At 40.4% G+C, this 15,533-nt stretch overlaps 1 protein-coding gene across 11 annotated transcripts in view; it reads right to left on the reverse strand.

Annotated features, from left to right (window-relative positions):
- Positions 1-6,320: 6,320 nt before the first annotated feature.
- ZNF521 (zinc finger protein 521) overlaps positions 6,321-15,533 on the reverse strand; it is a 231,713-nt gene continuing 222,500 nt past the window's right edge. For 6 of the 11 annotated variants that reach the window (XM_031612772.2, XM_090137489.1, XM_090137488.1 and 3 more), the window contains one exon: positions 6,321-7,147. In XM_031612772.2, the coding sequence (XP_031468632.1) occupies positions 7,118-7,147 (30 nt within the window). In that variant the 3' untranslated portion in view covers positions 6,321-7,117. The remainder of the gene's footprint in view (positions 7,148-15,533) is intronic. The other 5 variants (XM_090137484.1, XM_090137483.1, XM_090137482.1 and 2 more) reach the window with 2 other exon arrangements.

Here is a 15,533-nt window from a genome sequence, read left to right on the forward strand (position 1 = left end):
TTTTGAAGCTGCACTTCCTCCCTGTGCTGAAATTCAGGAGAGAATGATAATTAGCAATCACTCCCTCAGAAAAGGTCTGAAGATTTTCAGATTGTCTCCTACCTTCCTAAGTCTGACAGGAGCCAGCCCAGAGAAAACATGTGCATTAAATAAATATGGGTAGTATTACAGCATCATTCATATGTACAGGGTCTCTTTTGAACAACCAAGTGAGCCAGAAATCTAATGAACAAACAGTTGAATATAACCTCTGGATAACCCTTTAATCTTCTCCTCCATTCCCCTTGAATATCTGAGGAGAGAACATGAGGAGACAGCAGATTGAAGGAGCCTGACCAAGAGAGTGACTGGCAGAGAGTGAGGTATGGATGTTTCGTTTGTTTGCAAATTTTTGCAATTAAGGAAGTGTTGAAAGATTTTGAAAACATGTTATCATTGAGAGAAGGGAGGCTCTTAGGATTTAAAAGTCCGATGATCTGTAAACAGGATAAAAGACTGACTGACTTTGGTTGATGATAAGTCAAGACTTTAATTCAGACTTCCTCCCAAAACAACATTAAAAACATGAGCTGTCATTCTTGGGCAGTCATTCTTCTGACAATGCCACAGCCACGGCCTGACAATACCAAAGCAACACATACCGTAACAACAGGGCACTATTGAGAGGAGCTCTAAAACCCCATCTGATCCCCCTAATGTTGTCAGAGAAGCAAGAGGTGCTGAAGGAGAAAGGAGATATACCCACAGTGAGCAGAGAAAAAAGACTCTGGGGACGGTTTCATGGGTTATTACCACGAGAGGGGAGGTAGAAGTGAGAAAAAAAATATCAATTATTGATGAGGGAAAGTTGTGAATAAGGTTGGAAGATGTACAAAGGACTCACCAGAAGCTAACACCTAATAAAAAATATGATCTTTCATTTTATGTCAGAAAATCTAATTAAGCCAAACAGTAAAGATGGCTGGAAATAAAATATGTCAAAGGATGAAAGTATCAACATGAAATCTTAAGTTCATCAAGAACAGTAGCCTAGACACCAAGTCAAATGCAGGTTCACAAATGTAATTAAGAAAATCAAAACTGTCGTCTGTCAAACATTAAACAACAAAAGAATAGAGAGTAATGAGGGGAAAGAAAGAATGACAGTGAAGAAACAAGGAGAAATCTAATCATTCCCTTCTGCAAAAAGGTAGAATGACTCCAAAAGATGCATATTTCCCTGAAATAAAAATATCCTACCATGTCTTTTGACTTTTAGATCCTCTAGATCTCATTTGCTGCAAAAATAGTTGTGCTTCTGCTTGCCCTGTCCCTTACTTACACAGCAGAGCACACCTCTTCTTGTGAAGGTGCTGCTGTACAGCATCTGCATGACTTGATCTTGCCAAAGTGGTTGTTTCAACACTGTGGCCTCATTTTGTTACTGAACTTTCAGCCACTTGTCTAAACAAACATATCCATACATATGGAGGAAGAAGGCTGAGTGAGATCAAATATTTATAGGAGATCATGAGACTGCGGACTTTCACCAAGATTGGGTGTAAGAAATGATGCGGTCTGTATGGCCAGAACATTTAAAATTGTTATCATCCTAGAACTGCTTTACATTTCAAATCTCTGTGCCAATCTTTGTACATCATTCCCCACAGTCCATGCAAAGGCAATGATTCTCTATATTGCACGGTGGGAATCCAGCCCACTGACAAAGTTAAGAGTATTGTTTCTGTTACAGATTCTTCAAAATATGCTTAGAAAATAGCAACTGAGAGAAACATCAGAAAGCAGCCTATACAATCCTGTGCCTACTTGATATCTAGAGGTGTGCTCGAAAGACAGGTGCTTGAGCATTTTCCCTTTAAAAAGAACCACAGAATTTTGTCTTCTCTTTGCACTCTTCAAGTGCAATTTCCTCATTGATCGCTAGGGTCAGATGCACCAGGGAAGGCAATTTTTTCTTGGATTTTTTTTTTTTCCAAATTGCAACTAGGGATTGGGATACTACTGTTACAAATGATTGCTTGCTACAAAACCCAGCCATTTTACACTTAAAAATAAATACAGATTGAAATGTCTCAATGTATTTATTTTACCCTTTAATAAACCGCGTTTGTGTGCTTACCATTAACCTTCCCATTCAAATGTCATTAGCTGCTAATTAAGATGTTGATATGCTGATTGTATATCTTGCAGTGGAGATGATTTGCAGGCACTTACTAGGTGTTTATCAAACTCCAGCACACGTTTTGGTTTAGCATAAGCACGACACATTTAATTTACTGAACGCCGTCACAGTTCTTCAATTTTTTTTTTTCTAATACATAACGAGCGAAAGAAGGAAATAGCATGGCAAATTGTCAGGAGTCGTTTCAGAAGAGAAGAAAGTACAGAAAGTGATGTAGGATGGAGCCAGCGGTGTGCCTACAGCTCTTGCCTCTGATTTCAATAAGCCTTATTTAGAAACTTCTAAAAAGATCTGAGCATATTAATAACAAAATGAAGCCCTTTTAATTTGCCTACAACTTACGATGTCCCACTAGTCTAGAATGGAATGCTCTGCAGTGCTAAAGGTTTGTTTCAAGCCATATGCTATTACCAAGAAGTGTTTAAATCAAGGAAAGGCAGACGGGATTCTGCTCGTGCAAAAGCAGTTCTGCAAGGCAGGGTACGTTTTCACAGGACTTTTTAATATAATTTATGAATATTTGCTCGCAACATAATTGTCTTTTCTGCTGACATTTTCAAAGCAACACTGTGATTTGTTGGGTCTCCTGAGAGTCCAAGTACAAAACTGATAATTATATTAAATATACATAGACAATAAAGAGTGTGTTTACATAACTATGCCCATAAATATCTGATTGAACAGTCATTGTTCTCAAAACCCTTTTAAGCAGCTCTCAGAGGGATCCAATTCTAATGACATGATGGTTTAAAAGATGTTGCTCAGTCTTGTTCCATATTTAATTAACTTTCCTTTTTTTAAACTTGTGATGGTGGAGACAATAACAAATAGCTCTGAAAGGAAAGCAAGCCCTGAAACACGAGTGAGACCTTGTCGGGCTTTTGTGTGCCACGCACAGCAGAAGATCTGTGCACACAGGTTGGTGGCCGGGGACCCCTCTGCTCCTGGGGGACTGCATTACTGCAGCGCTACAGCTCGCTGCGACTACTAACAGCAGCAGCAACGATCATAATAATTAAAGAAATCTTCCGCATACAAACAAGGGAGGCAGCGTGGGGAGGGAAAAAGGACGCATTAAATAGAGGTGGTAAAAAAAGGTCTGATCTTGTTTATTTTCGTGCTGCTACAGAGCACTGAAGCAAATACTTTAAGGAGAATGGCACATTGCCCACTAAGATGTAAAGAGCGTGCAAGCATTAATTGAGCATCAGTGTATGACTGAGCACATTAAACAGGAATTGAGGTAACATTTCCAAATCCAGGGATGGTCCAGCTCTACAGAGCCCTTCACTTTGCCTCACCTCATCACAGCTGTAACAGCAGCACAATATTCTGTTTTCACACTCAGCTATTTTTAATTGTCGCCAATTATAATTCATTTACTTTTATGTGTCCTACTTGTCACAATATTAGCATTTGTAAGTCTTTCCCTTTGCAGGCTGTGAGAATCTGTTGTGACATCTCAATAAAGCAGGATTCAATCAAGGTGTGAATGAATTGTTAATCTTGTTATAAATAGAAGGTGCCATATGTTGGTATGGAAGGGATGTCTTTTTTGTGTGTGTGTGCTGAGGACAACGGTAATGAAACAAAGTGAGTGGGCATGCCAGAATTACTAATAAAAGTCTGGTCATTGAGAAGTGGAGAGGGCTCTGGCTCTTCTACATGCTATCGAGGACATGAAAACTACAAGGCGTCACAGGCAGAGCCTTTGAACTATCCTTTTTTGGGGAGTTTTGGACTAAGGTTAGCAACATCACTCCTAAGTCAGGGAAAGCAATGAGAGCATTGTACTAGGAGTGAGATGAAGAAGTTGTGATAACCTCCCTGGAAGCTAAAGCACCTCAAGTGTGCTGGAAAATCCAAGCTAGGCAAGGAGCTATGAAATCCTTAGTTCTGGTCAAAGTTCTTATTTTGGGGAGCTGATAACTGGTTTGTCCCAGTTCATCTTTCGTTCAAATAAAGAATCAGCGCGTTCCCTCATAAATCCTGTGCTCAGATATCATCTGTGTGGGTTGCATCACTTCTGCAATACACATTCCATTTTTATACTTTCTTCAGGTCTGTTATGTTTCCTAAATGCAGGAGCGGCAAACAAGCCAAAAGACTTATCATTATATTAAAACATTGCTTACGGTAAAATGCATGCCCACTTGAAATCTGTGGAATACAGCCAGTGTCAGAGGGAAAAGGATACCCTGTGCATCAATCTATCCACGCAGCCTCCTGAATAGATTTATCGTTTCACATAGTGTTAAGGGTATTAGGAGGAGCTCCTTTTAGCTTTTGCTGACCCAGGACCGAGAAAGGCATGCCCTAGCTGAAATGCACACGTGCACAGGCAGGGAGTTGTGTCTGTTCTTCCATTGGCAAGATGATCTGCCCCCACGTTGTTTTTTCTAAATGCTCTCGTCATTCCCCATGGAACGCGTGGTTCTCATTGGGAAGTTTAAATGTCTTCAATAATCTATTTAAACAGCTATTTAGGTATCACTGAGAAACCTGTTCCTTTGGAAAGGTAAGAGGATTCCAGCACTCGATACTAGCAGCCAGCTCTTAGAAGCCATTTGGGGCTGCCTGCGGCCGCAAGACCCTTCTCTTCCCCTGCGCTGCACCGCAGAAACAATCGATGCATAAAGTCTTCGTCACATTTGCTGCTGCTCTGTTTACTGTTACTTTATTTACATATCTAGAAATTCAACATCTTTGCGTGTTTTGCAAGCTGTCATGACATGAGACACGAGTAATATGTTATGTTTTGCTTGCTAACATATTTTTGACATATTTTAGCTTTTGATTATAAGATTGCATCTTTCCCAGCTACCATCTGTCTCAACTCAGTGGCACTCTGGCATTTACAAAAACAGTAGGGTGTAATATTTCTTATATACTTGAACTCTACTAGAAGCATGTTATTTTCAGTCTTAACCAATATGTCACACTTTCACACATGAAGGCTGAAATGTCTTATATCCTTTAAGGTGTCTGTCAAAAATAAAGAACACATCATCACATTCAATTTGGCTGAGATGAGTAATATATTAATGAGAATAAGAATGGGAACACTTTCTGACTTATAAATAGAACTGGCATTTTACAAGCCCTGTGTACTCATGCCTGTATTTATCCTTTTGTCAGCACAAATGAGATTTTCACATGAAACCCAGGAATTTCTTTTTTGTATTTGGCAAAATATGCACAGTATTCTCAAAGCTGGATTTTTAAACATGACTTATTTCTTTCTTGTACTATCTGGTAACCTGAGACTTTCAGATTTTACCTCTTCCCCTCTCTGTCCTCCATCTGTGGACAGTCAAAATGTGACATTCAGCAAACTGGAAATCACACTTTATATCTACCCTGACAGCAATAGGCATTCGGACTGTTGTGATGTGCAGCTCTTTAACTACAGTATGTCAGCAACACCGGTTTCCATGGGATGAATCCAGCAATTCAAGCAATAGGATAAGTATTAAAATAGCTGGAAAATGTTTTATTTTTTGTTCCTGTTTTGTTGGTGAGCTTGTGTTGTGGGTGTACGGATAGGCAAGGTTAGTTTTTATCCCCTTTCTGTTTCTCAGAACTGCAGGCAGTCAGACCTCAGCCAAGCTGTGATGTCTGGTGGTGGCTCCCCAGGGCCATGGTGACAGGGAACATCATCCTGCTGCATTTGCCAGCCCCAGTTCTGCTGCCCATGTTGGGAAAGCAGTGTGAGGGACAGGAGGGTAGCAGTGCTACTGGCACAGTGACTGTTGCTCCCAGTAGTCAGTGCTAGACCCAACTCTATAAATAATATTGCGGATATAATACAACTAAACACAGAAGATGTGTGGTGACTCTTCTGGCAACCATCAAGTGCACAGGTATGAAATCACTGAAACTGCCTAAGAAGATAAACAAACTAGAAAACACTGCCCTGAAGCACATACTGTTTTGCAGTAGGCCAGCAAATCTATTGCTACCAGAACCTTTAGTTAAATGTCCAGCTATGAGAAAAATGACCTACTGACCAGTACGGAGATCCTGACACAATGGGATTCCAGATCTTGGTGGTCCTTGAGATACTAGAGGAGAAATGACAGTGGTACTGCTTTCAAAGGGAAAAGACAAGACACAAGCATGCTCACACATAATGGTAAACTGAATTTATTTCCTTTTGGAAAACAATTCCAGTAATCTCCAGGTTCAGATCGCAGAGTAAACATTAATAACAGTAACATACAGGTTAGTTCAACTGATTCAAGAATTTGGCCATGTGAAATCATTAAGGAAAGTCTTGAACACTCAAAGCTTCAAATGGTATCCAGAAAAAAAAAATTCTTTGACAATCTACATAACAACTATTGCATATATGGTAATGCTATCTGTCATATCGCAAGGCTTACAAATATATATACGGGCCTTATTCAACTGTGGGTTCCTGCTCTGTAAGAGAGAGAGTCTTCAGATTTTTTGCAAGAATCTTCAGCAATAAAAAATAGTCTTGGATTCATCCATTTGTATACCAAAAGAGAGAGATTTCTAGACCAAAGTTTAAATGAAAAGAAGGCCAAACAGAGCTGTATTGGAACATAGCTATTACTTTCTCCCTCCTCCTTGAAAATGACACTTGTTCTTCAGCTATTTTTTTCCCCTCATACAGTATTATTATTATTATTTTTATCCTTCTTGAATAGGGCCCAAGTCCACTTGTCTTTATAAGACCATTTTAGTATCAGACAACATAATACATGTGCAACACTTTATATACAGGAAGTCTATCCGGTGCTCAAAAGTTCAAACACATGAACATCCAACAGTTTCGATAATACAAGTTTTATGGTACAATACAATGTTTCTGAATAATATACATTAACAATGAAAGTTTCGTGCAAAGAGTAAAACGTGTTCCCTTTTTGTGCCACAAAGAATCCTCCAGAAGAGATGGGCCTTGCACTAACTGCTATGCTGGGTCATCGTATGATTCTGGAATGAAAACAAAAGAGACGGATTAGTCACAGGATAGGCATTTCTACCAACATCACACAAAATAATGTATTGAAAAGAGAAGATGATTGACCCCTCCCTTTTTTAAAGCAGACAGAAGAAGCATTGTTATCAAAGAGAATACCTTTTCCCAGTTGTTTCAACTGCTTTTCTCTGCATAGGTCACCAGAAAGGCAACACACTGCATTTGTGTAGGTTTGGGCAGCCCTGCTCTAGGGATACTGTCCACCAGCCCCATGCTTGTGGTGTCCACCTACACGTGGCTGATGGTTTATATGTCATGCAGATGAGAAATTCATGCATTTCTCAGAAATGTCCTTGCTGCTTATAAGCCAAAAAAGGGACAGTGCTTCCTAGACTGTGGCATCACTTCAAAAGTTTTATTACATTAAAACCTATTTCCCACTTAAATAGCATAACACAATGTATTCCACAAAGAGTGTAAGCACCATTTTGTCCCTAGAAGGGACCTCAAAGACTAATAAGAAAACAAGAGGGTTGCCACAGCCCTTCTATCAGCCACCAGAACCCACAGATATTTTTCCTTAACTGAATGCAGTGCTTTGTGAGGTAGCAGGACACAGGCTTTGGAGCCTGAAGTTCTCCTTTCCTCTACTAGCAATGAACAAATGTGGCAGCAAACACAACTTTCATGCCCCTGCCCTAATCGAGTTGATCACTTCTAGGGATGAGATGCTATTTCAGTGCCTGCATTGGCTCGTGTCCTACACAAACACTGAGCTAAGAGCAAGGAACCAATCCAGTGTATGTTAAGTCTGCTCCAATATAAACTGGATTCGCAGAAAAACAAAGTCTGTGAATGCTACTTCACAGACAACAGCAATGCTACTGATTAGCGATGAACTTTGCACGCTTTTAATCGAGGCCAGATTTGGGCCAGTGACTCAGAGGGGAAGGGTGTCATGTCCCATAGTCTGGCCCCTCCATCTGCAGTCCCCTCACTCTGCTTTATCAGCCCAATCTGCCTTCTAACCCCTTTCAGATTCTTCCAGATGAACCTGTTCCCTGAAGACTGTCAGAATTCTCAGTGAAGAGAACATCTATCTACTACAGCATACCCTCCAGAGCCACCCATGGAAAGAGCCATAAAGGCAGCCTTGGCAAAACAAATGTGAAATGCAGCATGATTGCAGGCCAGTCTGATCGCTCCCCCTGCCTTTTCCTTTCTCTCTGCCTAAAACTGTGCACGCACACAAACAATAGTTCATGGGACATTTGGCAAGCAAAGGATCTTACAGTAAGACTGAGGAATTTTTAATGTAGTGCCATTCTTGAGATTAAAGGAAAATGACCCAGTGACACTCAGAGATGCAATTTCCAGATGTGAATACAAAATGATTTAATGCTGATGGCAGGCATTCCAGACCGTCCAAGGCCAGAGAGTGTTAAACAAATACACTCTACTGCTCGATTTCATCTAGCTTCTTATCCTTCCCATAAAGTCATTTCAGAATGCTGCAGAACAGTAACAATACACTGCAGACTAAAACGTCAGCTGGTCTCAGGTAATGGGCTCTGACTTGAAACCACAAAAGCAAGGAAATTAAGAGTTAAGCCTGACAGTCGGCCCTTTAGTCATCCTGTTGTGCCCATTTATTGCAGAACTTACAGCATAACACCATGAGCTTATTGGAGACCCTGCAGTACATAGAAACCATGGGACAGGTTAAATATGGGGTGGCAGCCTGAACGCTGATTTTTCCTTTGCTGCGGAGTAGGTGAAGTCATATGCCAGTTGTTACATTGCAGGGTGATGTTTGGGGGTGCCTTTTGTTTCCAGTCTGCCGAGAGTAAGCATGTCAGTCATTTCCATTTTTCTTTCTTTCCACTGACTGAACAGTGCAGGATCAGTGTGGGGCCGGATGAACAGTTGCATGTGAAGCAGCCAAAAGGCATTTTAGTAGTGTAGGCATAACTCCGGCTGCAGTGACATTTTTGATTAAAATATAAAAAGGCCTAAATATGATAAACTAAAGCCCAGTATAGGGACAGACTTGCCCCTGCTCTCAGTGTCGTGGCTCCCACGCCCTGGTTCAAATCAGGATTTTCTTGATACACTGAAGCAGCAATAGAAGAAAACAAGCATTGTACAGCAAAACAAGACAGGGCAGGATTCAAACATCAGGAAACGCTTTGAGCAGCTCAGGCCTTAAAAAGGCAACTCTGCTTACTGTAAACAGTCAAAACACAATACGCTTTCCGAAGTAATTAAGGCTCCCCATATGTGAGGGACAAGGGAGAAATACCTATCTGGCTAAGTGGCAAAAAAATACAAAGTAGAAGCACTTCAGAAGCGTAACATTGACAAGACGAGCAGGCGAAGGATGGGAGAAGAGAGATAAGAAAAGGAAGAAAATTCTGTAATCCCACCGAGAGCCATATTCCACTCTACCAACAGTCATCTATTGGAGACCCCACGTCTAAGTGACTGAAAATTGCAAACATTAATCCCAGTTATGAACTGCTGTTGTTTTTACGAGGGGTGTTGTGTTTAAAAATTTAGGGCACAAAATCCTCCTCCATTATCCGCACAGCAGATCTCGGCTGCGGCGCTCGCTCTTCCTCGCGGCGGTGAGCTCCTGCCTGCCTGGCAGCGGGTGGGGAAGGCAGAATATGGAGCTCCTGCTGGCAGGGACGTAGCGGGGACACGGCAGCGTGGGCACCCAAGAGAGCAAGGAGTGGCAGCGAGATCCCCTGTGTGGCTCTGTGAGCACGCTGCCCCTTCTCTAAGGGTGTGCTGTGAGCTTGGAACGTGCCTCCACCAGAAACTTCAAAATAGCTTGCGCGAGTGCAGAGGAATTAGTGTATCTACTTGCCAAAGAGAAGTCATTTAACTAAACACAGAAGGTATCACACACTCCCCTTCTCCATATAACCCAAATTTCATTGTGCATAAGCGCATCTGTTTAATTACAAGGTAGTCTCCCTGTGAAGCAAAAGTTTTGGTTTCCTACTCAAGCAATGGAAAGAGAAAATATTATTTATTAACATAATCCTTTCTGGACCTCAGGAACAGCTATGTTAACACTTTCACGAGCTACAAGGAGAACTGTGTTTGCAAATAGAAATCCAAGCTTTGCATGCACAAAATGGAGGACCAGTGAGGCAGAAGGTCTCTGCATTCCTGCATCAGGCACCAGCCCAGCCAGGAATCCTCTCACCTCCACCGCTTCTCTGTATTGGTGTTATCTGGAAAGCAGGTAGAACCTAAATTCAAAGTATTTATCAGTCAAAAGAAAATCTTTAATCGCATTTGTCCTGTTTCTGTAACTATTCATTAGAATCCAGAATAGCAACTGTTATGTGAGCTGCTATATTATACGCCACAACTGCTCTGGATGAAAATCCTTTAAATATCCTTGTTGTTAGTGTTAAAGAGCTAGAAAAGATGCATGGATTTCATTATAACACTGTCTAGAATAATTTTCTCTGGAAAAAAAAAAAAAAAAAAAAAGAGTAAAAGGTTTCTTTGCAGAAATGTTCAAGACAAAAGAGGCAGTACTTTTGTTGTTAGGTGCACATCTTTGTGTTCCAGAAAGAACATGAGATGTATTAGCTGGCAGAGCGTTACCACCCACAGCATCAAAATTAGCAAAGAAAAAAATACCCACAGATAACCGCAGACTCACCATACCATTAGTATCTTTAATGTGAACTGCAGTTGAATTCAGTATAATGAGACTTGTGCTCTTAGGACAAGATGAAGCAAGACATTGCTGTACCCAACAAACAGTGCAAAGAGGGTACAAGTGCAGAAATATAAAATTAAATGTGGATGCTTTATTTCAACAGATGGTAGCAGTACCAAAGCAGCATGTTATTTTTTCCTTAGTTCAAGAACACAAACATGAGTAATCAATCATCACTGATTAAGTAATTATGGTACCCTACGTGTTATCACTTATCTGGAATCCTTTATCTGTGTACATTATGGATCATATTGTATTTTTTAGCATTCAAGAACAAAATACAACAAAAAATCCCCAACCTCCTTGCACTGCAATACAGTAGCAGGTTGTAAAACAGAACTCTACATTACTATCAGCCTTTAAGCACTACATTTTTTTTTTTTTTTTTTTTTTTTTAACAATAGCAATTGGTTTCCAACAGGCTGGATAATAAGTCTTTTGACCTGCATTCTTCTCTGACCCATTAAGGTCACCCCTGTGCTCGGGCATAAAGCTGACTTAGGAAATGCCTGCAAGTCCTGCATTTCATCTCCTGCCCACTCAAAATAAAGCTTTCTTTAAATGTGTCTGTACGGGTCCCCAAAGACCAGGGAGGCATCCCTGTAGTGGGCAATGGAGGGACAGAAGCTTCTGCCTTTATTAATGAATGCAGACCATTATGAGTCTGGCTGGCTCCTGCACTGTTCCCAGAAGCATATACTGTACGTGACTTAAAATGCTAGAATATTGACACAAAGCGAGCTGGGCACCCCTAAGGAAAATTACTCCTTGGATATAATGTAGGCTCGTAACAGCTATTAGAGTACAAAATAAAACCCTCCGGGATCAAACTGACATATACCGCATTCTACCTACTCCTCAAACATTAGAAGAATTTCTTTGTGAAGGCATTCTCAAGGACAGCATTAAACTGACTTTTGTAGCAATCTGCACCAGCTTTTTGGCTTACAGCTTTTAGTACTAAATCTCTAGTTTGAATCAATATAAGTACTATATCTTCCACATTAATCAATACATTTGGTTCAATACACGTTCTATTAAATTATACTTTCTAATCGAGATTTTCTGCTTCTCTTCCCTTCTTTATATTCCAAACTTCCTACTCTGTACCATACTTTTCAGGCTGTTTGCAGCTAATAGGAGGATGCTGGATTTTCCAAAGCTGAAGGGGAAGGAAGAAAAGCTGGTGGAAAAGGCCAGATTAGCGAAACCTTAAGTGCAGCAGTAATGCTGAATCCAAAATTCAGTTTCACAGCATCAACGTGGTTTCCAGAGCTCCAGTCTGATGCTTCATCACTGAGCTGGGTGCCATTGGTATAAGACTTCCTTTCTAGGAAGCTCTGTACTGAGAAGTGGTGAAATAGTACGTTGTGTGGAAAGGAGCATGGGGAGGAGGGAACGCGAGTAGAGTGAACAAATGACACTTGTTCACACATAACTAAAACTTCTAGAAAAATCTAAGGAAAGGCTGATTTTTATACCATTTCTTCAAACTTGTGGTCTTTCAATGCAGGTACAGAGTTTCTTGTCAATGTCCCATTGTACTGTGACAGCTTTCTTTCCTGGTAAACCATAACGCCATTATATACAAGTCTAAATGGATGAGATATTTAGATTTGTGAGATACTGAGATTAAATACATCCTATAAATTAAAATGTAAAAAGATCTTATTTTTTTCCAAGTCTTTGGGGGTATCTGAAACATTTGGATAGAAGATATCCGTGGCAATCTGAGTGATGTACAGTTACAGCAAATGACTTTTCCACACCTGTGTTAGGTTTGGTGGAAATGTGGTTATTCTTCATACACAGAGAATATGAAACGCAATGTCAAAATGATAAACACATACATTGCAGGCATTTGCCACTGTCTAACAGATCAGAAACACTGCACTGATGCTCCTTGCTTGCAGTTTCTCTTTTTTTGTCTCCAAATAATCACTGTGAATCCAAATAATCTGCAGAGAAACTGTTGCCTTTCCTTTTGACATTTAACATCAACCTACTCAGCTCACAATAGCATCTTATAATCCTTTTTTGATGACACTATGTCACTACTAAAGAAAAAGGTGAAATAGCATAATAAAAGAGAAGAACAAGAACTCATAGAATTTAAAGACAGAAAAGACCCATTAGGGCGTTTTCTCCACCCACCTTGCCAGCGCTGGATTATTGCCTATAGTGTAATTTCAAGTGTTTTGCCCAGTCCAATTTTAATTAGAGCTCCCAATGCTCCTCCTGGGAGGCTGTTTCACAGCTTCACAGACCTCAGGGTTAGGATTCTTTTCCCTGATGTTCATTCCAGGAGAGGAAGAGGCTCAGCCAGCTCCAAATCACACATGAAACCAAATCTGCATAGTCAGGAGCTGATTTCAGTAGAATATTTGGGCCATTTCAAAGCATCTGAAAGCAGTAAACACGCTTTCAATGCCTCAAAATATTAAGGCCCCAGCTCCTCTGCTATTGCAGGCAATAAAGACGATTCTGTTATGCAGGCTTCTCAGATTGTTCTGCAATACAGATGAATCTGTAATGTCAGTGGGATTTAGCAGTGCTCCCACAGTAAGGGCAATCCTCTCCACAGCCCACCTCCACAATATATATTAAAAGAAGGTTTTAAACCTGCTATAGGGACATATCTAGGTCCATTCTATGACACAATCCTCAACTGTACTGACAGAACAACTTTGTGTTTTTCACATAGGTGAAATACAAAGAGCAACTGCAGTTGAAGCTCATCATTAGATGATGTGACCATAGATTATTTCCCCTAATGAGTCCCCCCCTTCCTTTCATTAAACACAAACCACAAGAAATTAAATTATTTTATCTGAAAAAAAAAAAAATCTTGGAACTAACAAATGTTTCTAACATGTTTTCAGGAATTACACTGCTTCTGACACAAAAGTGACTATACATTCAGAAACATCAGTGGTCACACTTATCCTGAGTGAAATGTGGTAGCTGGAAAGCAGATGATTATAGTTTTTCATAGGTTCAAAGTAGGAAGCCAAATGGAGATTCTGAAGCTCTAGAAAAAATACTCCAGCAAGCTGTGCCTGCCACCAGTACCTTCAGTGCTGCAGTGCAGCTGATGGAGCAGGAGGAGCATTGATGAACTTTTAAATGCGCTGAGGTGGGTATGGAGTTTCATCCAGACCCATTCTGACCACCAGCATAGGTCTAACAATACACAATTTCTGAAACTTGAGATTCCCAAGGAAAGAAACATTTGATCTGAACTAAAATAGAGCCATTTCCACTACAAAGAAGGGGTTAAATCCCAAGAGAAGCTATGTGCCCATAAATATCACTTGCCTATGCATAAATACCACTTATGTGGGGTGAGTTGATGTTTAGTAACCTTTGAGAACCAGCTCTGTTCTCAGACACCAGGGCCACTTGAACGGTCATCTTAGGTCATGAGTGACCGCTGCTGACAGCGATAATTTAAGAAAGTCTGCACTGAGCTGTGGTTATTTGTATAAATTAGTTCACCTAAGCTATGTGAGCTGATATTATATTAACACCTCTGAGATGACATGACTGCTAATCAGATCGTTCACTTAATCACGTTTATGTAAAAGTCTCAGTATTCTGGGTCTTCTACTCAAATATTAAACCTGGACCAGAGAAAACAAAATCAGAAAAAAACCTCTAATTAGATAGGGTGCTCTCAGGGATCCAAAAATTAAAAGCCAACCAAACAAAACCCAGAAACTGATTTTTCTTCAGAGACTTCCATTAAGTCTCTAGTAAAACACTAGTTATACCTTTTTGGATGGATTATTACATGTAAATACATATATCACAGGTTTTATGTATGGAAAAGAATGAGATATTTCTAGGTAGAGCAACTAAGATTTTTCATCATTGTCACCAGAAGTGAATAGAGGCAAATAAAAATGTCTGCTCCCATCCGTGCCCCTTCCTCATTAGGAGCGTTAAGGGGCTTAAACAGGTGCCCCTGTCACAAATCAGACTAGCTCCAAGCTGCTTTAACCTACAGTGCTGTACCCTTCCACAAGCCTCCCTTAGACTATCTGGGGGTTAGTAAAATGCAATGGAACTTACAAGTCCTTTTTCCATTTTGTGCAAGGTGTATCTGAACGTATGTGCAAGATTACCTCTATAAATGACAAAATGATGGTGGTGGAAAGAGAGGGAAGCAGTTAGAACAGGCTTACAACAATTCACCAAAACTGGGAAAAACAACCCTCTTTTCTCAAGTCGTGGAGAAACTGTATTGCTCATCAGGACCCAGGCCTAAGTCTTGTTTGCAACAAAACAAGGCTTTTGTGATACTGCAGATGCTTGAAAGGAATACACAGGTGTCCTACCCCAGTAAGAAAATTGTTCACTAAGTGGGAATAAAAGCTTAAACAAAAGAGACAAAAGTAGGCACTTCTGAGAAATATATCAGAAGCCTTATTACTTTAGGAGATGATTATGATTACTCTGGTATAAATTAAGAGAAACCTCACTGAAATCGAGGGAGTTGCAAGATAGGGACAACTACGAAGAGAGCCAGGATTGCGGAGTTTGAAACAAATGAATATTGCTCATGTCCCCATTGCTTCTTGCTCACCTTCTGCAGAGGGGACAGATCTCTCCACCACATCAGACACAAGCAAAGAGCAAGCAGAACCCAAAGC

The sequence above is a fragment of the Phasianus colchicus genome, chromosome 3 (assembly GCF_987193195.1).
Source record: "Phasianus colchicus chromosome 3, bPhaCol1.hap1.1, whole genome shotgun sequence".
Classification (NCBI taxonomy): Eukaryota; Metazoa; Chordata; class Aves; order Galliformes; family Phasianidae; genus Phasianus; species Phasianus colchicus.